This window comes from Dendropsophus ebraccatus, chromosome 15 (assembly GCF_027789765.1).
Source record: "Dendropsophus ebraccatus isolate aDenEbr1 chromosome 15, aDenEbr1.pat, whole genome shotgun sequence".
Lineage (NCBI taxonomy): Eukaryota > Metazoa > Chordata > Amphibia > Anura > Hylidae > Dendropsophus > Dendropsophus ebraccatus.
Window position 1 is genome coordinate 322,501 of NC_091468.1, and position 23,966 is coordinate 346,466.

A 23,966-nucleotide genomic window follows, 5' to 3' on the forward strand; every position below is an offset into this window, starting at 1 on the left:
AGAGACGGCTCCACACTGACACACAGAGAGAGAGAGAGAGAGACGGCTCCACACTGACAGAGAGAGAGAGAGAGAGACGGCTCCACACTGACAGAGAGAGAGAGAGAGAGACGGCTCCACACTGACAGAGAGAGAGAGAGAGAGAGACGGCTCCACACTGACAGAGAGAGAGAGAGAGAGACGGCTCCACACTGACAGAGAGAGAGAGAGAGACGGCTCCACACTGACAGAGAGAGAGAGAGAGACGGCTCCACACTGACAGAGAGAGAGAGAGAGAGAGACGGCTCCACACTGACAGAGAGAGAGAGAGACGGCTCCACACTGACAGACAGAGAGAGAGAGAGAGAGAGAGAGAGAGAGACGGCTCCACACTGACAGAGAGAGAGAGAGAGAGAGAGAGAGACGGCTCCACACTGACAGAGAGAGAGAGACGGCTCCACACTGATAGTGAGAGAGAGAGAGAGACGGCTCCACACTGACAGAGAGAGAGAGAGAGACGGCTCCACACTGACAGAGAGAGAGAGAGACGGCTCCACACTGACAGAGAGAGAGAGACGGCTCCACACTGACAGAGAGAGAGAGAGAGAGACGGCTCCACACTGACAGAGAGAGAGAGAGAGAGAGAGAGACGGCTCCACACTGACACACAGAGAGAGAGAGAGAGAGAGACGGCTCCACACTGACAGAGAGAGAGAGAGAGAGAGACGGCTCCACACTGACAGAGAGAGAGAGAGAGAGAGACGGCTCCACACTGACAGAGAGAGAGAGAGAGACGGCTCCACACTGACAGAGAGAGAGAGAGAGACGGCTCCTCACTGACAGAGAGAGACGGCTCCACACTGACAGAGAGAGAGAGAGAGACGGCTCCACACTGACAGAGAGAGAGAGAGAGAGACGGCTCCACACTGACAGAGAGAGGGAGAGACGGCTCCACACTGACAGAGAGAGAGAGAGAGAGGGAGAGACGGCTCCACACTGACAGAGAGAGAGAGAGACGGCTCCACACTGACAGAGAGAGAGAGAGAGAGACGGCTCCACACTGACAGAGAGAGAGAGAGAGACGGCTCCACACTGACAGAGAGAGAGAGAGAGACGGCTCCACACTGACAGAGAGAGAGAGAGAGACGGCTCCACACTGACACAGAGAGAGAGAGAGAGACGGCTCCACACTGACAGAGAGAGAGAGAGACGGCTCCACACTGACAGAGAGAGAGAGAGAGACGGCTCCACACTGACAGTGAGAGAGAGAGAGAGAGACGGCTCCACACTGACAGAGAGAGAGAGAGAGACGGCTCCACACTGACAGTGAGAGAGAGAGAGACGGCTCCACACTGACAGTGAGAGAGAGAGAGACGGCTCCACACTGACAGTGAGAGAGAGAGAGAGACGGCTCCACACTGACAGTGAGAGAGAGAGAGAGACGGCTCCACACTGACAGTGAGAGAGAGAGAGAGAGAGAGACGGCTCCACACTGACAGAGAGAGAGAGAGACGGCTCCACACTGACAGTGAGAGAGAGAGACGGCTCCACACTGACAGAGAGAGAGAGAGAGAGAGACGGCTCCACACTGACAGTGAGAGAGAGAGAGTGAGAGACGGCTCCACACTGACAGAGAGAGAGAGAGAGAGAGAGACTGCTCCACACTGACAGAGAGAGAGACTGCTCCACACTGACAGAGAGAGAGAGAGAGAGAGACTGCTCCACACTGACAGAGAGAGAGAGAGAGACTGCTCCACACTGAGAGAGAGAGAGACTGCTCCACACTGAGAGAGAGAGAGAGACTGCTCCACACTGAGAGAGAGAGAGAGACTGCTCCACACTGAGAGAGAGAGAGAGACGGCTCCACACTGACAGAGAGAGAGAGAGAGACGGCTCCACACTGACAGAGAGAGAGAGAGACGGCTCCACACTGACAGAGAGAGAGAGAGACGGCTCCACACTGACAGAGAGAGAGAGAGAGACGGCTCCACACTGACAGAGAGAGAGAGAGACGGCTCCACACTGACAGAGAGAGAGAGAGAGACGGCTCCACACTGACAGAGAGAGAGAGAGACGGCTCCACACACTGAACAGAAGAGAGAGAGAGAGAGAACGGCTCCACACTGACAGAGAGAGAGAGAGACGCTCCACACTGACAGAGAGAGAGAGAGAGAGACGGCTCCACACTGACAGAGAGAGAGAGAGAGACGCTCCACACTGACAGAGAGAGAGAGAGAGAGACGGCTCCACACTGACAGAGGAGAGAGAGAGAGACGGCTCCACACTGACCAGAGAGAGAGAGAGAGACGGCTCCACACTGACAGATAGAGAGAGAGAGACGGCTCCACACTGACAGGAGAGAGAGAGAGAGACGGCTCCACACTGACAGTGAGAGAGGAGAGAGAGAGACGGCTCCACACTGACAGAGAGAGAGAGAGAGACGGCTCCACACTGACATGAGAGAGAGAGAGACGGCTCCACACTGACAGAGGAGAGAGAGAGAGACGTCTCCACACTGACAGTGAGAGAGAGAGAGTAGACGGCTCCACACTGACAGAGAGAGAGAGAGAGAGACGGCTCCACACTGACAGAGAGAGAGAGACGGCTCCACACTGACAGAGAGAGAGAGACGGCTCCACACTGACAGAGAGAGAGAGAGACGGCTCCACACTGACAGAGAGAGAGAGAGACGGCTCCACACTGACAGAGAGAGAGAGAGACGGCTCCACACTGACAGAGAGAGAGACGGCTCCACACTGACAGAGAGAGAGAGACGGCTCCACACTGACAGAGAGAGAGAGACGGCTCCACACTGACAGAGAGAGAGAGAGACGGCTCCACACTGACAGAGAGAGAGAGAGACGGCTCCACACTGACAGAGAGAGAGAGAGACGGCTCCACACTGACAGAGAGAGAGAGAGACGGCTCCACACTGACAGAGAGAGAGAGAGACGGCTCCACACTGACAGAGAGAGAGAGAGACGGCTCCACACTGACAGAGAGAGAGAGAGACGGCTCCACACTGACAGAGAGAGAGAGAGACGGCTCCACACTGACAGAGAGAGAAAGAGACGGCTCCACACTGACAGAGAGAGAGAGAGACGGCTCCACACTGACAGAGAGAGAGAGAGAGACGGCTCCACACTGACAGAGAGAGAGAGAGACGGCTCCACACTGACAGAGAGAGAGAGAGACGGCTCCACACTGACAGAGAGAGAGAGAGACGGCTCCACACTGACAGAGAGAGAGAGACGGCTCCACACTGACAGAGGAGAGAGAGACGGCCTCCACACTGACAGAGAGAGAGAGACGGCTCCACACTGACAGAGAGAGAGAGACGGCTCCACACTGACAGAGAGAGAGAGACGGCTCCACACTGACAGAGAGAGAGAGACGGCTCCACACTGACAGTGAGAGAGAGACGGCTCCACACTGACAGTGAGAGAGAGACGGCTCCACACTGACAGTGAGAGAGAGACATTTAGGGTTCACATTACGGACCCTGGGCAGATAACCCACCTCAGATTCTGCCGTCGGCCCTGAAGAGAATCGGCCCACCATAAAATGGAGTACATGGCAGGGGCAGATATGTGCGCCAGGGTTACCCGCCTGGGTTCTGTAGTGTGAACGCAGCCATAGAGTTCTGTGATTTTTGTCTTCAGGATCCAGTGAAGGTTGGTGGAGGGAGAGGAGCCCAGAAGAACAACGGGAAAGATGGAGGAAGCAACACTGAGGAGGTGAGATCACTGCCAGGAGGGTAATGGAGGTCTCTGTATATAGGGGGAGGGGGGGGGGTACAGTATGGGGGTGTATGGTCAGCAGCAGGTTGGGGGTCTCTGTATATAGGGGGAGGGGGGGGGGGGTACAGTAGAGAGGTGTATGGTCAGCAGCAGGTTGGGGGTCTCTGTATATAGGGGGAGGGGGGGGTACAGTAGAGAGGTGTATGGTCAGCAGCAGGTTGGGGGTCTCTGTATATAGGGGGAGGGGGGGGTACAGTAGAGAGGTGTATGGTCAGCAGCAGGTTGGGGGTCTCTGTATATAGGGGGGTTACAGTATGGGGGTGTATGGTCAGCAGCAGGTTGGGGGTCTCTGTATATAGTAGGGGGTACAGTATGGTGGTGTATGGTCCGCAGCAGGTTGGGGGGTCTCTGTATATAGAGGGGTACAGTATGGAGGTGTGTGGTCCGCAGCAGGTTGGGGGTCTCTGTATATAGAGGGGTACAGTATGGAGGTGTGTGGTCCGCAGCAGGTTGGGGGGTCTCTGTATATAGAGGGGTACAGTATGGAGGTGTGTGGTCCGCAGCAGGTTAGGGGTCTCTGTATATAGTAGGGGGTACAGTATGGAGGTGTATGGTCAGCAGCAGGTTGGGGGTCTCTGTATATAGGGGGGGTACAGTATGGGGGTGTATGGTCAGTAGCAGGTTGGGGGTCTCTGTATATAGTAGGGGGTACAGTATGGGGGTGTATGGTCCGCAGCAGGTTGGGGGTCTCTGTATATGGGGGGGTACAGTATGGAGGTGTATGGTCCTCAGCAGGTTGGGGGTCTCTGTATATACGGGGGGTATAGTATGGAGGTGTATGGTCAGCAGCAGGTTGGGGGTCTCTTTATCTGATCTCTGTATATGGGGGGGGTACAGTATGGAGGTGTATGGTCAGCAGCAGGTTGGGGGTCTCTGTATATAGGGGGGGGGTACAGTATGGAGGTGTATGGTCCGCAGCAGGTTGGGGGTCTCTGTATATAATAGGGGGTGTATGGTCCGCAGCAGGTTGGGGGTCTCTGTATATAGTAGGGGGTACAGTATGGGGGTGTATGGTCCGCAGCAGGTTGGGGGTCTCTGTATATAGTAGGGGGTACAGTATAGGGGTGTATGGTTGGGATCTCTATATATGGAGTGGGGGGGCACTGTATGGTTGGGGGTCTGCGTATATAGTATGGGGGGGGGGGTGTTAGGTGTAATGTGCTATACGCAGTGGTTGGTGGTAATATACGTTGGAGTCTTTGTTGTCCTCAGGCTCAGCAAGGGGTTAATAAGCGCCCCAGTCCCAGCGCTCCTCCTCCTACTCAGCTCAATAAGATCCAGTATGGTGGTGGCGGACAGGTGGTGAAGCGGGAGCGGCGGCAGAGCTCCTCCAGATTCAGCCTCAGCAAGAACAGAGAACTCCACAAGCTCCCGCCACTGAAAGGTGAGAACAGGGCTAAGCGGTGCTGATGATGTCATACCCCCCCCCTCCCAGTCCTCTACAGATAGACAACTGCACAGTCCTCTACAGGTAACTGCACAGCACACAGAGCACAGTCCTCTACAGGTAACTGCACAGCACACAGAGCACAGTCCTCTACAGGTAACTGCACAGCACACAGGGTACAGTCCTCTACAGGTAACTGCACAGCACACAGGGTACAGTCCTCTACAGGTAACTGTACAGCACACAGGGTACAGTCCTCTACAGGTAACTGTACAGCACACAGGGTACAGTCCTCTACAGGTAACTGCACAGTCCTCTACAGGTAACTGCACAGCCCACAGGGCACAGTCCTCTACAGGTAACTGCACAGCACACAGAGCACAGTCCTCTACAGGTAACTGCACAGCACACAGAGCACAGTCCTCTACAGGTAACTGCACAGCACACAGAGCACAGTCCTCTACAGGTAACTGCACAGCACACAGGGTACAGTCCTCTACAGGTAACTGCACAGCACACAGAGCACAGTCCTCTACAGGTAACTGCACAGCCCACAGGGTACAGTCCTCTACAGGTAACTGCACAGCACACAGGGCACAGTCCTCTACAGGTAACTGCACAGCCCACAGGGTACAGTCCTCTACAGGTAACTGCACAGCACACAGGGTACAGTCCTCTACAGGTAACTGCACAGCCCACAGGGTACAGTCCTCTACAGGTAACTGTACAGCCCACAGAGCACAGTCCTCTACAGGTAACTGCACAGCACACAGGGCACAGTCCTCTACAGGTAACTGCACAGCACACAGGGTACAGTCCTCTACAGGTAACTGTACAGCACACAGGGTACAGTCCTCTACAGGTAACTGTACAGCACACAGGGTACAGTCCTCTACAGGTAACTGTACAGCACACAGGGTACAGTCCTCTACAGGTAACTGCACAGCCCACAGGGTACAGTCCTCTACAGGTAACTGCACAGCACACAGGGTACAGTCCTCTACAGGTAACTGCACAGCACACAGGGTACAGTCCTCTACAGGTAACTGCACAGTCCTCTACAGGTAACTGCACAGCACACAGGGTACAGTCCTCTACAGGTAACTGCACAGTCCTCTACAGGTAACTGCACAGCCCACAGGGCACAGTCCTCTACAGGTAACTGCACAGCCCACAGGGTACAGTCCTCTACAGGTAACTTCACAGCCCACAGGGCACAGTCCTCTACAGGTAACTGCACACAGAGCACAGTCCTCTACAGGTAACTGCACAGCACACAGAGCACAGTCCTCTACAGGTAACTGCACAGCCCACAGGGCACAGTCCTCTACAGGTAACTGCACAGCCCACAGAGCACAGTCCTCTACAGGTAACTGCACAGCCCACAGGGCACAGTCCTCTACAGGTAACTGCACAGCCCACAGAGCACAGTCCTCTACAGGTAACTGCACAGCACACAGGGTACAGTCCTCTACAGGTAACTGCACAGCCCACAGGGTACAGTCCTCTACAGGTAACTGCACAGCCCACAGGGTACAGTCCTCTACAGGTAACTGCACAGCCCACAGGGTACAGTCCTCTACAGGTAACTGCACAGCCCACAGGGTACAGTCCTCTACAGGTAACTGCACAGCACACAGAGCACAGTCCTCTACAGGTAACTGCACAGCCCACAGGGCACAGTCCTCTACAGGTAACTGCACAGCCCACCGGGTACAGTCCTCTACAGGTAACTGCACAGCACACAGGGCACAGTCCTCTACAGGTAACTGCACAGGGTACAGTCCTCTACAGGTAACTGCACAGCACACAGAGCACAGTCCTCTACAGGTAACTGCACAGCACACAGAGCACAGTCCTCTACAGGTAACTGTACAGCCCACAGAGCACAGTCCTCTACAGGTAACTGCACAGGGTACAGTCCTCTACAGGTAACTGCACAGCACACAGAGCACAGTCCTCTACAGGTAACTGCACAGCACACAGAGCACAGTCCTCTACAGGTAACTGCACAGCCCACAGGGTACAGTCCTCTACAGGTAACTGCACAGGGTACAGTCCTCTACAGGTAACTGCAAAGACCACAGGGTACAGTCCTCTACAGGTAACTGCACAGCACACAGAGCACAGTCCTCTACAGGTAACTGCACAGCACACAGGGCACAGTCCTCTACAGGTAACTGCACAGCACACAGTGCACAGTCCTCTACAGGTAACTGCACAGCACACAGGGCACAGTCCTCTACAGGTAACTGCACAGCACACAGAGCACAGTCCTCTACAGGTAACTGCACAGGGCACAGTCCTCTACAGGTAACGCTTATATCCTCACTTCTCTGCCTGTCATGTGATTGGCTCCTGGCCACAGGCAGCACAGGGGAGGAGCTTATTCTGGCAGCCAACACCATCTCTGCACAGCTGCAGTATAAGTCCTGCCACTAACTACACAACTGTGAGTAATGAGTGGATATTGTGTAGCACTGCACCATGGTATGTGTGACCTCACCAGCTGAGTTGACAGAATAATGATACAACCTCTGGGCTGGCTGGTACTTGTGGTGCTCTTCAGCCAGAGATGATAAACACTTAAAGGGTAAACACTTCTCCAGTGTGAGGGTCCGTGCAGAAGTTAGGGGGACGTCTCTGGTGTAAACCCTATTCACCCGGCTGCACCTGGTCATTGATATGATGGCGGGGTTGCCCGAGATGGTGGACGTGCATTGTTAAATCAGGCACGAGGAGATGAGGAGGGAGCAGGTGAAACCGTGACGAATACTTCTGACCTAGCAGTGCTGAAAAAGATGGAGAGGTCCCTAATTGTCATTACCCTCGAGGTGAATGGGTTACCTGTGTGGAGAGGTCCCTAATAGTCATTAACCTCAGGATGAATGGGTTACCCGTGTGGAGAGGTCCCTAATAGTCATTAACCTCAGGATGAATGGGTTACCCGTGTGGAGAGGTCCCTAATAGTCATTAACCTCAGGATGAATGGGTTACCCGTGTGGAGAGGTCCCTAATAGTCATTAACCTCAGGATGAATGGGTTACCTGTGTGGAGAGGTCCCTAATAGTCATTAACCTCAGGATGAATGGGTTACCTGTGTGGAGAGGTCCCTAATAGTCATTAACCTCAGGATGAATGGGTTACCCGTGTGGAGAGGTCCCTAATAGTCATTAACCTCAGGATGAATGGGTTACCTGTGTGGAGAGGTCCCTAATAGTCATTACCCTCTGGGGATGAATGGGTTACCTGTGTGGAGAGGTCCCTAATAGTCATTAACCTCAGGATGAATGGGTTACCTGTGTGGAGAGGTCCCTAATAGTCATTACCCTCGGGATGAATGGGTTACCCGTGTGGAGAGGTCCCTAATAGTCATTACCCTCAGGATGAATGGGTTACCCGTGTGGAGAGGTCCCTAATAGTCATTACCCTCAGGATGAATGGGTTACCTGTGTGGAGAGGTCCCTAATAGTCATTACCCTCTGGGGATGAATGGGTTACCTGTGTGGAGAGGTCCCTAATAGTCATTACCCTCGGGATGAATGGGTTACCTGTGTGGAGAGGTCCCTAATAGTCATTACCCTCGGGATGAATGGGTTACCTGTGTGGAGAGGTCCCTAATAGTCATTACCCTCTGGGGATGAATGGGTTACCTGTGTGGAGAGGTCCCTAATAGTCATTACCCTCAGGATGAATGGGTTACCCGTGTGGAGAGGTCCCTAATAGTCATTACCCTCAGGATGAATGGGTTACCCGTGTGGAGAGGTCCCTAATAGTCATTACCCTCAGGGTATGAATGGGTTACCTGTGTGGAGAGGTCCCTAATAGTCATTACCCTCAGGATGAATGGATTACCTGTGTGGAGAGGTCCCTAATAGTCATTACCCTCTGGGGATGAATGGGTTACCTGTGTGGAGAGGTCCCTAATAGTCATTACCCTCGGGGTATGAATGGGTTACCTGTGTGGAGAGGTCCCTAATAGTCATTACCCTCTGGGGATGAATGGGTTACCTGTGTGGAGAGGTCCCTAATAGTCATTACCCTCGGGGGATGAATGGGTTACCTGTGTGGAGAGGTCCCTAATAGTCATTACCCTCAGGATATGAATGGGTTACCTGTGTGGAGAGGTCCCTAATAGTCATTAACCTCAGGATGAATGGGTTACCCGTGTGGAGAGGTCCCTAATAGTCATTACCCTCTGGGGATGAATGGGTTACCTGTGTGGAGAGGTCCCTAATAGTCATTACCCTCTGGGGATGAATGGGTTACCCGTGTGGAGAGGTCCCTAATAGTCATTACCCTCTGGGGATGAATGGGTTACCTGTGTGGAGAGGTCCCTAATAGTCATTACCCTCTGGGGATGAATGGGTTACCTGTGTGGAGAGGTCCCTAATAGTCATTACCCTCTGGGGATGAATGGGTTACCCGTGTGGAGAGGTCCCTAATAGTCATTACCTTCGGGGGATGAATGGGTTACCTGTGTGGAGAGGTCCCTAATAGTCATTACCCTCAGGATGAATGGGTTACCTGTGTGGAGAGGTCCCTAATAGTCATTACCCTCTGGGGATGAATGGGTTACCTGTGTGGAGAGGTCCCTAATAGTCATTACCCTCTGGGGATGAATGGGTTACCTGTGTGGAGAGGTCCCTAATGGTCATTACCCTCTGGGGATGAATGGGTTACCTGTGTGGAGAGGTCCCTAATAGTCATTACCCTCGGGATGAATGGGTTACCTGTGTGGAGAGGTCCCTAATTGTCATTACCCTCAGGATGAATGGGTTACCTGTGTGGAGAGGTCCCTAATAGTCATTACCCTCGGGATGAATGGGTTACCTGTGTGGAGAGGTCCCTAATTGTCATTACCCTCAGGATGAATGGGTTACCCGTGTGGAGAGGTCCCTAATAGTCATTACCCTCAGGATGAATGGGTTACCTGTGTGGAGAGGTCCCTAATTGTCATTACCCTCAGGATGAATGGGTTACCCGTGTGGAGAGGTCCCTAATAGTCATTACCCTCGGGATTAATGGGTTACCTGTGTGGAGAGGTCCCTAATAGTCATTACCCTCGGGATGAATGGGTTACCTGTGTGGAGAGGTCCCTAATAGTCATTACCCTCGGGATGAATGGGTTACCTGTGTGGAGAGGTCCCGAATAGTCATTACCCTCGGGATGAATGGGTTACCTGTGTGGAGAGGTCTCTCAGGGCCGGCCTTTGGGGTGTGCGAGCTGTGCAGTTGCACAGGGCGCATCACTCCTGGCCAGTTGGGGGGGCGCTCTGGCAGACAGTCAGCTGCACACTTAACTGGTCTGGCAGACAGACGTTCTGTCTGTCTGCCAGAGCGCCCCCCTAGCTGGCCGCCTGCCCTCCTTACATAGTAGTTGGTTTGGGCGCTCCAGAAGATAGACCGGCTAGGAACCTGGCAAAGTAATGTTCCGGGTTGATCCCGGTAAGCTCCGCCCCCACCGACAAGCCCCGCCCCCGGTACACACCACGGGTGGGATGCTGACTTTTTTCTTGCCACATTGCAGCCTGCAGTGTGCTCAGGTCCCATCAGTGTGCTGACCTGTGACCTCTGCCCGGCCATGTGCGTCCTCCCTCCTCCTCATCAGCAATGCTGCAGCCTCCAGGATCCTGGGCCCCTGCTGTAAGTCTGATGATTCTCTCTCCTCTGTCTCTCTACCTCTTTCCCTTCTATCTTTCTATCTCTATCTATATATCAGCTGAAACAGTACATAACTACTGCCCCCAGCATACCCAACAGCTAAACAGTGCATAACTACTGCCCCCCAGCATACCCCAACAGCTAAACACTGCATAACTACTGCCCCCAGCATACCCCAACAGCTAAACACTGCATAACTACTGCCCCCAGCATACCCCAACAGCTAAACAGTGCATAACTACTGCCCCCAGCATACCCCAACAGCTAAACACTGCATAACTACTGCCCCCAGCATACCCCAACAGCTAAACAGTGCATAACTACTGCCCCCAGCATACCCAACAGCTAAACAGTGTATAACTACTGCCCCAGCATACCCCAACAGCTAAACAGTGCATAACTACTGCCCCCAGCATACCCAACAGCTAAACAGTGTATAACTACTACCCCCAGCATACCCCACCAGCTAAACAGTGTATAACTACTACCCCCAGCATACCCCAACAGCTAAACAGTGCATAACTACTGCCCCAGCATACCCCAACAGCTAAACAGTGTATAACTACTGCCCCCAGCATACCCCAACAGCTAAACAGTGTATAACTACTACCCCCAGCATACCCCAACAGCTAAACAGTGTATAACTACTGCCCCCAGCATACCCCAACAGCTAAACAGTGTATAACTACTGCCCCAGCATACCCCAACAGCTAAACAGTGTATAACTACTGCCCCCAGCATACCCCAACAGCTAAACAGTGCATAACTACTGCCCCCAGCATACCCCAACAGCTAAACAGTACATAACTACTGCCCCCAGCATACCATACAGCTAAACAGTGCATAACTACTGCCTCCAGCATACCCCAACAGCTAAACAGTGCATAACTACTGCCCCCAGCATACCCAACAGCTAAACAGTGTATAACTACTGCCCCCAGCATACCCCAACAGCTAAACAGTGTATAACTACTACCCCCAGCATACCCAACAGCTAAACAGTGCATAACTACTGCCCCCAGCATACCATACAGCTAAACAGTGCATAACTACTGCCCCCAGCATACCCCAACAGCTAAACAGTGCATAACTACTGCCCCCAGCATACCCCAACAGCTAAACAGTACATAACTACTGCCCCCAGCATACCCAACAGCTAAACAGTACATAACTACTGCCCCCAGCATACCATACAGCTAAACAGTGCATAACTACTACCCCCAACATACCCCAACAGCTAAACAGTGCATAACTACTGCCCCCAGCATACCCCAACAGCTAAACAGTACATAACTACTGCCCCCAGCATACCATACAGCTAAACAGTACATAACTACTGCCCCCAGCATACCCCAACAGCTAAACAGTGTATAACTACTACCCCCAGCATACCCCAACAGCTAAACAGTGCATAACTACTGCCCCCAGCATACCCCAACAGCTAAACAGTGCATAACTACTGCCCCCAGCATACCCCAACAGCTAAACAGTGTATAACTACTGCCCCCAGCATACCCCAACAGCTAAACAGTGCATAACTACTGCCCCCAGCATACCCCAACAGCTAAACAGTGCATAACTACTGCCCCCAGCATACCCCAACAGCTAAACAGTGCATAACTACTGCCCCCAGCATACCCCAACAGCTAAACAGTGTATAACTACTGCCCCCAGCATACCATACAGCTAAACAGTGCATAACTACTGCCCCCAGCATACCCCAACAGCTAAACAGTGTATAACTACTACCCCCAGCATACCCCAACAGCTACAGTGCATAACTACTACCCCCAACATACCCCAACAGCTAAACAGTGTATAACTACTGCCCCCAGCATACCATACAGCTAAACAGTGCATAACTACTGCCCCCAGCATACCCCAACAGCTAAACAGTGTATAACTACTACCCCCAGCATACCCCAACAGCTACAGTGCATAACTACTACCCCCAACATACCCCAACAGCTAAACAGTGTATAACTACTGCCCCCAGCATACCCCAACAGCTAAACAGTACATAACTACTGCCCCCAGCATACCATACAGCTAAACAGTGCATAACTACTGCCCCCAGCATACCCCAACAGCTAAACAGTGCATAACTACTGCCCCCAGCATACCCCAACAGCTAAACAGTGTATAACTACTGCCCCAGCATACCCCAACAGCTAAAGAGTACATAACTACTGCCCCCAGCATACCCAACAGCTAAACAGTGCATAACTACTGCCCCCAGCATACCCCAACAGCTAAACAGTGCATAACTACTGCCCCCAGCATACCCAACAGCTAAACAGTGTATAACTACTGCCCCCAGCATACCATACAGCTAAACAGTGCATAACTACTGCCCCCAGCATACCCCAACAGCTAAACAGTGTATAACTACTACCCCCAGCATACCCCAACAGCTACAGTGCATAACTACTACCCCCAACATACCCCAACAGCTTAACAGTGTATAACTACTGCCCCCAGCATACCATACAGCTAAACAGTGCATAACTACTGCCCCCAGCATACCCCAACAGCTAAACAGTACATAACTACTGCCCCCAGCATACCCAACAGCTAAACAGTGTATAACTACTGCCCCCAGCATACCATACAGCTAAACAGTGCATAACTACTGCCCCCAGCATACCCAACAGCTAAACAGTGTATAACTACTGCCCCCAGCATACCCAACAGCTAAACAGTGCATAACTACTGCCCCCAGCATACCCCAACAGCTAAACAGTGCATAACTACTACCCCCAGCATACCCAACAGCTAAACAGTGTATAACTACTGCCCCAGCATACCCAACAGCTAAACAGTGTATAACTACTGCCCCAGCATACCCCAACAGCTAAACAGTGCATAACTACTACCCCCAGCATACCCAACAGCTAAACAGTGTATAACTACTGCCCCAGCATACCCCAACAGCTAAACAGTGCATAACTACTGCCCCCAGCATACCATACAGCTAAACAGTACATAACTACTGCCCCCAGCATACCCCAACAGCTAAACAGTGCATAACTACTGCCCCCAGCATACCCCAACAGCTAAACAGTGCATAACTACTACCCCCAGCATACCCAACAGCTAAACAGTGTATAACTACTGCCCCCAGCATACCATACAGCTAAACAGTGCATAACTACTGCCCCCAGCATACCATACAGCTAAACAGTGCATAACTACTGCCCCCAGCATACCCAACAGCTAAACAGTGTATAACTACTGCCCCCAGCATACCCCAACAGCTAAACAGTGCATAACTACTACCCCCAGCATACCCAACAGCTAAACAGTGTATAACTACTGCCCCCAGCATACCCCAACAGCTAAACACTGCATAACTACTACCCCCAGCATACCCCAACAGCTAAACAGTGCATAACTACTGCCCCCAGCATACCCAACAGCTAAACAGTGCATAACTACTACCCCCAACATACCCCAACAGCTAAACAGTGCATAACTACTGCCCCCAGCATACCCCAACAGCTAAACAGTACATAACTACTGCCCCCAGCATACCCAACAGCTAAACAGTGTATAACTACTGCCCCCAGCATACCCAACAGCTAAACAGTGCATAACTACTGCCCCCAGCATACCCCAACAGCTAAACAGTACATAACTACTGCCCCCAGCATACCCAACAGCTAAACAGTACATAACTACTGCCCCCAGCATACCATACAGCTAAACAGTGCATAACTACTACCCCCAACATACCCCAACAGCTAAACAGTGCATAACTACTGCCCCCAGCATACCCCAACAGCTAAACAGTGCATAACTACTGCCCCCAGCATACCATACAGCTAAACAGTGCATAACTACTGCCCCCAGCATACCCCAACAGCTAAACAGTGCATAACTACTGCCCCCAGCATACCCCAACAGCTAAACAGTGTATAACTACTGCCCCCAGCATACCCAACAGCTAAACAGTGCATAACTACTGCCCCCAGCATACCCCAACAGCTAAACAGTGCATAACTACTGCCCCCAGCATACCCCAACAGCTAAACAGTGCATAACTACTGCCCCCAGCATACCCCAACAGCTAAACAGTGTATAACTACTGCCCCCAGCATACCATACAGCTAAACAGTGCATAACTACTGCCCCCAGCATACCCCAACAGCTAAACAGTGTATAACTACTACCCCCAGCATACCCCAACAGCTACAGTGCATAACTACTACCCCCAACATACCCCAACAGCTAAACAGTGTATAACTACTGCCCCCAGCATACCATACAGCTAAACAGTGCATAACTACTGCCCCAGCATACCCCAACAGCTAAACAGTGTATAACTACTACCCCCAGCATACCCCAACAGCTAAACAGTGCATAACTACTGCCCCCAGCATACCCCAACAGCTAAACAGTGTATAACTACTGCCCCCAGCATACCCCAACAGCTAAACAGTGTATAACTACTACCCCCAGCATACCCCAACAGCTAAACAGTGCATAACTACTGCCCCCAGCATACCCCAACAGCTAAACAGTGCATAACTACTGCCCCCAGCATACCCCAACAGCTAAACAGTGCATAACTACTGCCCCCAGCATACCCCAACAGCTAAACAGTGTATAACTACTGCCCCCAGCATACCCCAACAGCTAAACAGTGTATAACTACTGCCCCAGCATACCCCAACAGCTAAACAGTGCATAACTACTGCCCCCAGCATACCCCAACAGCTAAACAGTGTATAACTACTGCCCCCAGCATACCATACAGCTAAACAGTGCATAACTACTGCCCCCAGCATACCCCAACAGCTAAACAGTGCATAACTACTGCCCCCAGCATACCCCAACAGCTAAACTGTGCATAACTACTGCCCCCAGCATACCCCAACAGCTAAACAGTGCATAACTACTGCCCCCAGCATACCCCAACAGCTAAACAGTGTATAACTACTGCCCCCAGCATACCCCAACAGCTAAACAGTGCATAACTACTGCCCCAGCATACCCCAATAGCTAAACAGTGTATAACTACTGCCCCAGCATACCCCAACAGCTAAACAGTGCATAACTACTGCCCCAGCATACCCCAATAGCTAAACAGTGTATAACTACTGCCCCCAGCATACCCCAACAGCTAAACAGTGCATAACTACTGCCCCAGCATACCCCAATAGCTAAACAGTGTATAACTACTGCCCCCAGCATACCCCAACAGCTAAACAGTGCATAACTACTGCCCCAGCATACCCCAATAGCTAAACAGTGTATAACTACTGCCCCAGCATACCCAACAGCTAAACAGTGCATAACTACTGCCCCCAGCATACCCCAACAGCTAAACAGTGCATAACTACTGCCCCCAGCATACCCAACAGCTAAACAGTGCATAACTACTGCCCCCAGCATACCCCAACAGCTAAACAGTGCATAACTACTGCCCCAGCATACCCCAACAGCTAAACAGTGCATAACTACTGCCCCCAGCATACCCCAACAGCTAAACAGTGCATAACTACTACCCCCAGCATACCCCAACAGCTAAACAGTGTATAACTACTACCCCCAGCATACCCAACAGCTAAACAGTGCATAACTACTACCCCCAGCATACCCCAACAGCTAAACAGTGCATAACTACTGCCCCCAGCATACCCCAACAGCTAAACAGTGTATAACTACTGCTGCCTGCACGGTAAACAGTGTAATCGCCAAATAGGCCAAGTCCAAATTTGCTGTTTTTTAGTGAAGTCACATCTCAGAGAAAAATTCAAAAAGTGATTAAAAGGTCACATATATAACAGGGGGGGGTAGATGATTGGTAGATACATACATAGATGGTACTTCTATCGGGGGCCGGGGGGGTTTGGGGGGGCTGGGGTTTAGGGGTGGAGCTTGTTGTAGTACGATTTAGTATATTGTATCTAAATACTACAGCCTTCTGTCCCGTTTGTGGTTTTGTTGTGGGGGGTTGTCTGGAGGGATGGGAGGCTGTGAGATTTAGTCTATGTCACCATTAGGGGGTATCAACAGGGGCGGGGGGGGCGCCAAAAGAAAGTTTCGCACAGGGCGCCATCTACCCTAAGGCCGGCCCTGAGGTCTCTAATAGTCATTACCCTCAGGATCAATGGGTTACCTGTGTGGAGAGGTCTCTAATAGTCATTACCCTCAGGATCAATGGGTTACCTGTGTGGAGAGGTCCCTAATAGTCATTACCCTCAGGATGAATGGGTTACCTGTGTGGAGAGGTCCCTAATAGTCATTACCCTCAGGATGAATGGGTTACCTGTGTGGAGAGGTCCCTAATAGTCATTACCCTCAGGGTATGAATGGGTTACCTGTGTGGAGAGGTCTCCCTCCCTTAGTCACTCCTACTACACTGATTTCTTGTCACAGATGGTGTAAATATGGAACTATTTCCTCTTAGAGACCTTTTACACAGAAAGATTATCTGACATATTATCGGCCAAAGATTTGAAGCCAAAACCTGGAACAGACTATAATCAGAGATCAGGTCATAAAGGAAAGCCTGAGATTTCTCCTCTTTTTAAATCCATTCCTGGCTTTGGCTTCAAATCTTTGGCTGATAATCTGTCAGATAATCTTTCTGTGTAAAAGTGCCCTTACTCCTCCCTTCTAGAAACATCACTGTAACGTCCAGCAGTGATAGTGAGGGAGGGGCTGCTTTTTCCTGAACAGAAAGGTGCCATGTATCTGTACAGAGTGTATCTTTCTCAGCACCGTCCACACCATAGTTTTGCGGTCCCCGCTGTGTTTTCTCTGGAGCGGTCCCCGCTGTGTTTTCTCGGGAGCGGTCCCTGCTGTGTTTTCTCGGGAGCGGTCCCCGCTGTGTTTTCTCGGGAGCGGTCTCCGCTGTGTTTTCTCGGGAGCGGTCCCCGCTGTGTTTTCTCTGGAGCGGTCCCCGCTGTGTTTTCTCGGGAGCGGTCCCTGCTGTGTTTTCTCGGGAGCGGTCCCTGCTGTGTTTTCTCGGGAGCGGTCTCCGCTGTGTTTTCTCGGGAGCGGTCCCTGCTGTGTTTTCTCGGGAGCGGTCCCCGCTGTGTTTTCTCAGGGGCGGTCCCCGCTGTGTTTTCTCAGGGGCGGTCCCCGCTGTGTTTTCTCAGGGGCGGTCCCCGCTGTGTTTTCTCAGGGGCGGTCCCCGCTGTGTTTTCTCAGGGGCGGTCCCCGCTGTGTTTTCTCAGGGGCGGTCCCCGCTGTGTTTTCTCAGGGGCGGTCCCCGCTGTGTTTTCTCAGGGGCGGTCCCCGCTGTGTTTTCTCAGGGGCGGTCCCCGCTGTGTTTTCTCAGGGGCGGTCCCCGCTGTGTTTTCTCAGGGGCGGTCCCCGCTGTGTTTTCTCAGGGGCGGTCCCCGCTGTGTTTTCTCAGGGGCGGTCCCCGCTGTGTTTTCCTGGGGGGGGGGGGGGGGCGATCCCCGCTGTGTTTTTTTCGAGGGGGCGGTCCCCGCTGTGTTTTCTCGGGGGCGGTCCCCGCTGTGTTTTTTCGGGGCCGGTCCCCGCTGTGTTTTCTCGGGGGTGGGGTTGTGGCGGTCCCCACTGTTTTTCTTCGGGGGGCGGTCCCCGCTGTGTTTTCTCGGGGGGTGGGGGCTTGTGGCGGTCCCCGCTGTGTTGTTCTCGGGGGCGGTCCCCGCTGTGTTTGTCTCGAGGGGGCGGTCCCCGCTGTTTTCTTGAGGGGGCGGTCCTTGCTGTGTTTTCTTGAGGGGGCGGTCCCCGCTGTGTTTTCTTGAGGGGGCGGTCCCCGCTGTGTTTTCTTGAGGGGGCGGTCCCCGCTGTGTTTTCTTGAGGGGGGCGGTCCCCGCTGTGTTTTCTTGAGGGGGCGGTCCCCGCTGTGTTTTCTTGAGGGGGCGGTCCCCGCTGTGTTTTCTTGAGGGGGGCGGTCCCCGCTGTGTTTTCTTGAGGGGGCGGTCCCCGCTGTGTTTTCTTGAGGGGGCGGTCCCCGCTGTGTTTTCTTGAGGGGGCGGTCCCCGCTGTGTTTTCTTGAGGGGGCGGTCCCCGCTGTGTTTTCTTGAGGGGGCGGTCCCCGCTGTGTTTTCTTGAGGGGGCGGTCCCCGCTGTGTTTTCTCAGGGGCGGTCCCCGCTGTGTTTTCCTGGGGGGGGGGGGCGATCCCCGCTGTGTTTTTCTCGAGGGGGCGGTCCCCGCTGTGTTTTCTCGGGGGCGGTCCCCGCTGTGTTTTTTCGGGGGGTGGGGGCTTGTGGCGGTCCCCGCTGTGTTGTTCTCGGGGGCGGTCCCCGCTGTGTTTGTCTCGAGGGGGCGGTCCCCGCTGTGTTTGTCTCGAGGGGGCGGTCCCCGCTGTGTTTGTCTCGAGGGGGCGGTCCCCGCTGTGTTTGTCTCGAGGGGGCGGTCCCCGCTGTGTTTTCTTGAGGGGGCGGTCCCCGCTGTGTTTTCTTGAGGGGGCGGTCCCCGCTGTGTTTTCTTGAGGGGGCGGTCCCCGCTGTGTTTTCTTGAGGGGGTGGTCCCCGCTGTGTTTTCTTTAGGGGCGGTCCCCGCTGTGTTTTCTTGAGGGGGCGGTCCCCGCTGTGTTTTCTTTAGGGGCTGTCCCCGCTGTGTTTTCTTGAGGGGGCGGTCCCCGCTGTGTTTTCTTGAGAGGGCGGTCCCCGCTGTGTTTTCTTGAGGGGGCGGTCCCCGCTGTGTTTTCTTGAGGGGGCGGTCCCCGCTGTGTTTTCTTGAGGGGGCGGTCCCCGCTGTGTTTTCTCGGGGGGTGGGGGTGGGGTTGTGGCGGTCCCCGCTGTGTTTTTCTCGGGGGGGCGGTCCCCGCTGTGTTTTCTCGGGGGGTGGGGGTGGGGGCTTGTGGCGGTCCCTGCTGTGTTGTTCTCGGGGGCGGTCCCCGCTGTGTTTTCTCGGGGGCGGTCCCCGCTGTGTTGTTCTCGGGGGCGGTCCCAGCTGTGTTTTCTCGGGGGGTGGGGGCTTGTGGCGGTCCCTGCTGTGTTGTTCTCGGGGGCGGTCCCCGCTGTGTTTGTCTCCAGGGGGCGGTCTCCGCTGTGTTTTCTCGGGGGCGGTCTATATCATGTCTATAAGCAGCCTTATGTTCGCAGGTTTACACTCTGAGCCTTTCACCTCTCCATTCCTCCTCTCCTTCCTCTCAGATTGTCCCCTCGGGGAAGAGCGTGAGACCCTGTTTGTCCAGAAGATTCGCCAATGCTGCGTCCTCTTTGATTTTGTGTCTGATCCTCTGAGTGATCTGAAATACAAGGAGGTGAAGAGAGCGGCGCTGAGTGAGATGGTGGAGTACATCACCCACAGCCGGGATGTGCTGACTGACTGCATCTATCCGGAGGCCGTGCACATGGTGAGTGAGGGGCCAGCAGCACATAGCCTTTCAGCAGACTGGATCTTCCTGTAACTTATGTTTTGCTCTTCCCAGTTCTCAATCAATTTATTCCGGCCACTTCCCCCCTCTTCCAATCCCAGTGGGGCCGAGTTTGACCCAGAGGAGGATGAGCCCACACTGGAGGCTGCATGGCCCCATTTACAGGTAATGGTGGGGTGTCACATGACATGGCGGTTATTAGGCCATGGTGGGGTCTTCAGTGTGGGGTGGATCACCTCTGCCCCTTGGATATGGTGTTTACTTGTACTTACTTTTGTATTTTCTCTTGTTTCTCAGCTGGTTTATGAGTTTTTCCTTAGATTTCTGGAGTCTCCCGACTTTCAGCCCAATGTTGCAAAGAAATACATTGACCAGAAGTTTGTACTGTCGGTAAGAGGATTGACATGGGTCATTGTGTCGTCCAGATTAGGATGTTTGTGCGGTGCCCTGGGGTCCTCCGGGTTGGGTTGTTTGTGCGGTGCCCTGGGCTCCTCCAGGTTAGGATGTTTGTGCGGTGCCTTGGGGTCCTCCAGATTAGGATGTGTGTGCGGTTCCCTGGGGTCCTCTAGGTTAGGATGTGTGTGCGGTGCCCTGGGGTCCTCTAGGTTAGGATGTGTGCGCGGTGCCCTGGGCCCCTCCAGGTTAGGATGTGTGTGCGGTTCCCTGGGTTCCTCCAGGTTAGGATGTGTGTGCGGTGCCCTGAGGTCCTCTAGGTTAGGATGTTTGTGCGGTTCCCTGGGGTCCTCCAGGTTAGGATGTGTGTGCGGTGCCCTGAGGTCCTCCAGGTTAGGATGTGTGCGGTGCCCTGAGGTCCTCCAGGTTATTATGTGTGTGCGGTGCCCTGGGGTCCTCTAGGTTAGGATGTGTGTGCGGTTCCCTGGGGTCCTCTAGGTTAGGATGTGTGTGCGGTTCCCTGGGGTCCTCCAGGTTAGGATGTGTGTGCGGTTCCCTGGGGTCCTCTAGGTTAGGATGTGTGTGCGGTTCTCTGGGGTCCTCCAGGTTAGGATGTGTGTGCGGTGCCCTGGGCTCCTCCAGGTTAGGATGTGTGTGCGGTGCCCTGAGGTCCTCTAGGTTAGGATGTGTGTGCGGTGCCTTGGGGTCCTCCAGGTTAGGATGTGTGTGCGGTGCCCTGAGGTCCTCTAGGTTAGGATGTGTGTGCGGTTCCCTGGGGTCCTCCAGGTTAGGATGTGTGTGCGGTGCCTTGGGGTCCTCCAGGTTAGGATGTGTGTGCGGTGCCCTGGGGTCCTCTAGGTTAGGATGTGTGTGCGGTTCCCTGGGGTCCTCCAGGTTAGGATGTGTGTGCGGTGCCCTGGGCTCCTCCAGGTTAGGATGTGTGTGCGGTGCCCTGGGGTCCTCCAGGTTAGGATGTGTGTGCGGTTCCCTGGGGTCCTCCAGGTTAGGATGTGTGTGCGGTGCCCTGGGCTCCTCCAGGTTAGGATGTGTGTGCGGTGCCCTGGGCTCCTCCAGGTTAGGATGTGTGTGCGGTGCCCTGAGGTCCTCCAGGTTAGGATGTGTGTGCGGTGCCCTGGGCTCCTCCAGGTTAGGATGTGTGTGCGGTGCCCTGAGGTCCTCTAGGTTAGGATGTGTGTGCGGTTTCCTGGGGTCCTCCAGGTTAGGATGTGTGTGCGGTTCCCTGGGGTCCTCTAGGTTAGGATGTGTGTGCGGTTCCCTGGGGTCCTCCAGGTTAGGATGTGTGTGCGGTGCCCTGGGCTCCTCCAGGTTAGGATGTGTGTGCGGTGCCCTGGGCTCCTCCAGGTTAGGATGTGTGTGCGGTTTCCGGGGGTCCTCCAGGTTAGGATGTGTGTGCGGTTCCCTGGGGTCCTCTAGGTTAGGATGTGTGTGCGGTTCCCTGGGGTCCTCCAGGTTAGGATGTGTGTGCGGTGCCCTGGGCTCCTCCAGGTTAGGATGTGTGTGCGGTGCCCTGGGCTCCTCCAGGTTAGGATGTGTGTGCGGTTCCCTGGGGTCCTCCAGGTTAGGATGTGTGTGCGGTGCCCTGGGCTCCTCCAGGTTAGGATGTGTGTGCAGTGCCCTGAGGTCCTCTAGGTTAGGATGTGTGTGCGGTGCCTTGGGGTCCTCCAGGTTAGGATGTTTGTGCGGTGCCCTGGGGTCCTCCAGGTTAGGATGTGTGTGCGGTGCCCTGGGCTCCTCCAGGTTAGGATGTTTGTGCGGTGCCCTGGGGTCCTCCAGGTTAGGATGTTTGTGCGGTGCCCTGGGGTCCTCCAGGTTAGGATGTTTGTGCGGTGCCCTGGGGTCCTCCAGGTTAGGATGTGTGTGCGGTGCCTTGGGGTCCTCCAGGTTAGGATGTGTGTGCGGTGCCCTGGGGTCCTCCAGGTTAGGATGTTTGTGCGGTGCCCTGGGGTCCTCCAGGTTAGGATGTGTGTGCGGTGCCCTGGGCTCCTTCAGGTTAGGATGTGTGTGCGGTGCCCTGGGGTCCTCCAGGTTAGGATGTTTGTGCAGTGCCCTGAGGTCCTCCAGGTTGTCATGTAGGGTCCTCTCCTCAGCTCCTGGATCTGTTCGACAGTGAAGACCCCCGAGAGCGCGATTTCCTGAAGACCATCCTGCATCGCATCTATGGGAAGTTTCTGGGGCTGCGAGCGTACATGAGGCGGCACATCAATAATATCTTCTACAGGTGAGAATTCATAGATGGAACAGCGGTGGGTGTGGCCGTTGGTGGGTGTGGCCGTTGGTGGGTGTGGCCGTTGGTGGGTGTGGTCATTGCCTGTGATTTCTTATTCTGTAGGTTTATATATGAGACAGAACATCACAATGGAATTGCTGAACTTCTGGAGATTCTGGGCAGGTAGGATGCTGTGTGGCCGTGGATGATTAGGGGGATGGCCCCACCTGTGTGCTGGCCGTGTCCTCTGGAGTTGTTTTGCCTGAAGCTGCCATTTTGCAGACGCTGCTTTATTGCCTGTCCTCATACAGTGCTGGCCAAAAGTATTGGCACCCCTGCAATTCTGTCAGATAATACTCAGTCTCCCAGAAAATGATTGCAATCACAGATACTTTGGTAATAATCTCTGCATTTAATTTGTCTTCAATGGAAAACCATAAAAATAATTGTCAAAAAGCCAAATTGGATATAATTCCACACCAAACATAGAAAGGGGGTGGACAAAAGTATTGGCACCCCTAGAAAACCCCTGTGCTGCCTCTGTAATGTGTGCAATCCCCGGCAGCTGTTACTTCCCTGCGGCACATACCAGGTGGTGGCAATAACTAATCCCACTCGCTGCCACCTCTGTCCTTGTGTGACCACATGGAGAGAAGAGAGAAGCCAAAGAGCTGAGGAGCAATCTCACTGCTACACGTCCATCTCCAAAGAGCTGAGGAGCAATCTCACCGCTACACATCCATCTCCAAGGAGCTGAGGAGCAATCTCACCGCTACACGTCCATCTCCAAAGAGCTAAGGAGCAATCTCACCGCTACACGTCCATCTCCAAAGAGCTAAGGAGCAATCTCACTGCTACACGTCCATCTCCAAAGAGCTGAGGAGCAATCTCACTGCTACACGTCCATCTCCAAAGAGCTGAGGAGCAATCTCACCGCTACACGTCCATCTCCAAAGAGCTGAGGAGCAATCTCACTGCTACACGTCCATCTCCAAAGAGCTGAGGAGCAATCTCACCGCTACACGTCCATCTCCAAAGAGCTGAGGAGCAATCTCACCGCTACACGTCCATCTCCAAAGAGCTGAGGAGCAATCTCACCGCTACACGTCCATCTCCAAAGAGCTGAGGAGCAATCTCACCGCTACACGTCCATCTCCAAAGAGCTGAGGAGCAATCTCACCACTACACGTCCATCTCCAAAGAACTGA

The 23,966-nt window shown here is 53.6% G+C and overlaps 1 protein-coding gene across 3 annotated transcripts in view; it reads left to right on the plus strand.

The window, feature by feature from the left end:
- PPP2R5D (protein phosphatase 2 regulatory subunit B'delta) overlaps positions 1-23,966 on the plus strand; it is a 91,721-nt gene that overhangs the window by 9,401 nt on the left and 58,354 nt on the right. For all 3 annotated transcript variants that reach the window (XM_069954285.1, XM_069954286.1, XM_069954284.1), the window contains exons 2-8: positions 3,642-3,716; positions 4,992-5,163; positions 19,915-20,117; positions 20,193-20,303; positions 20,436-20,528; positions 22,640-22,770; positions 22,882-22,941. In XM_069954285.1, the coding sequence (XP_069810386.1) occupies positions 3,642-3,716; positions 4,992-5,163; positions 19,915-20,117; positions 20,193-20,303; positions 20,436-20,528; positions 22,640-22,770; positions 22,882-22,941 (845 nt within the window). The remainder of the gene's footprint in view (positions 1-3,641; positions 3,717-4,991; positions 5,164-19,914; positions 20,118-20,192; positions 20,304-20,435; positions 20,529-22,639; positions 22,771-22,881; positions 22,942-23,966) is intronic.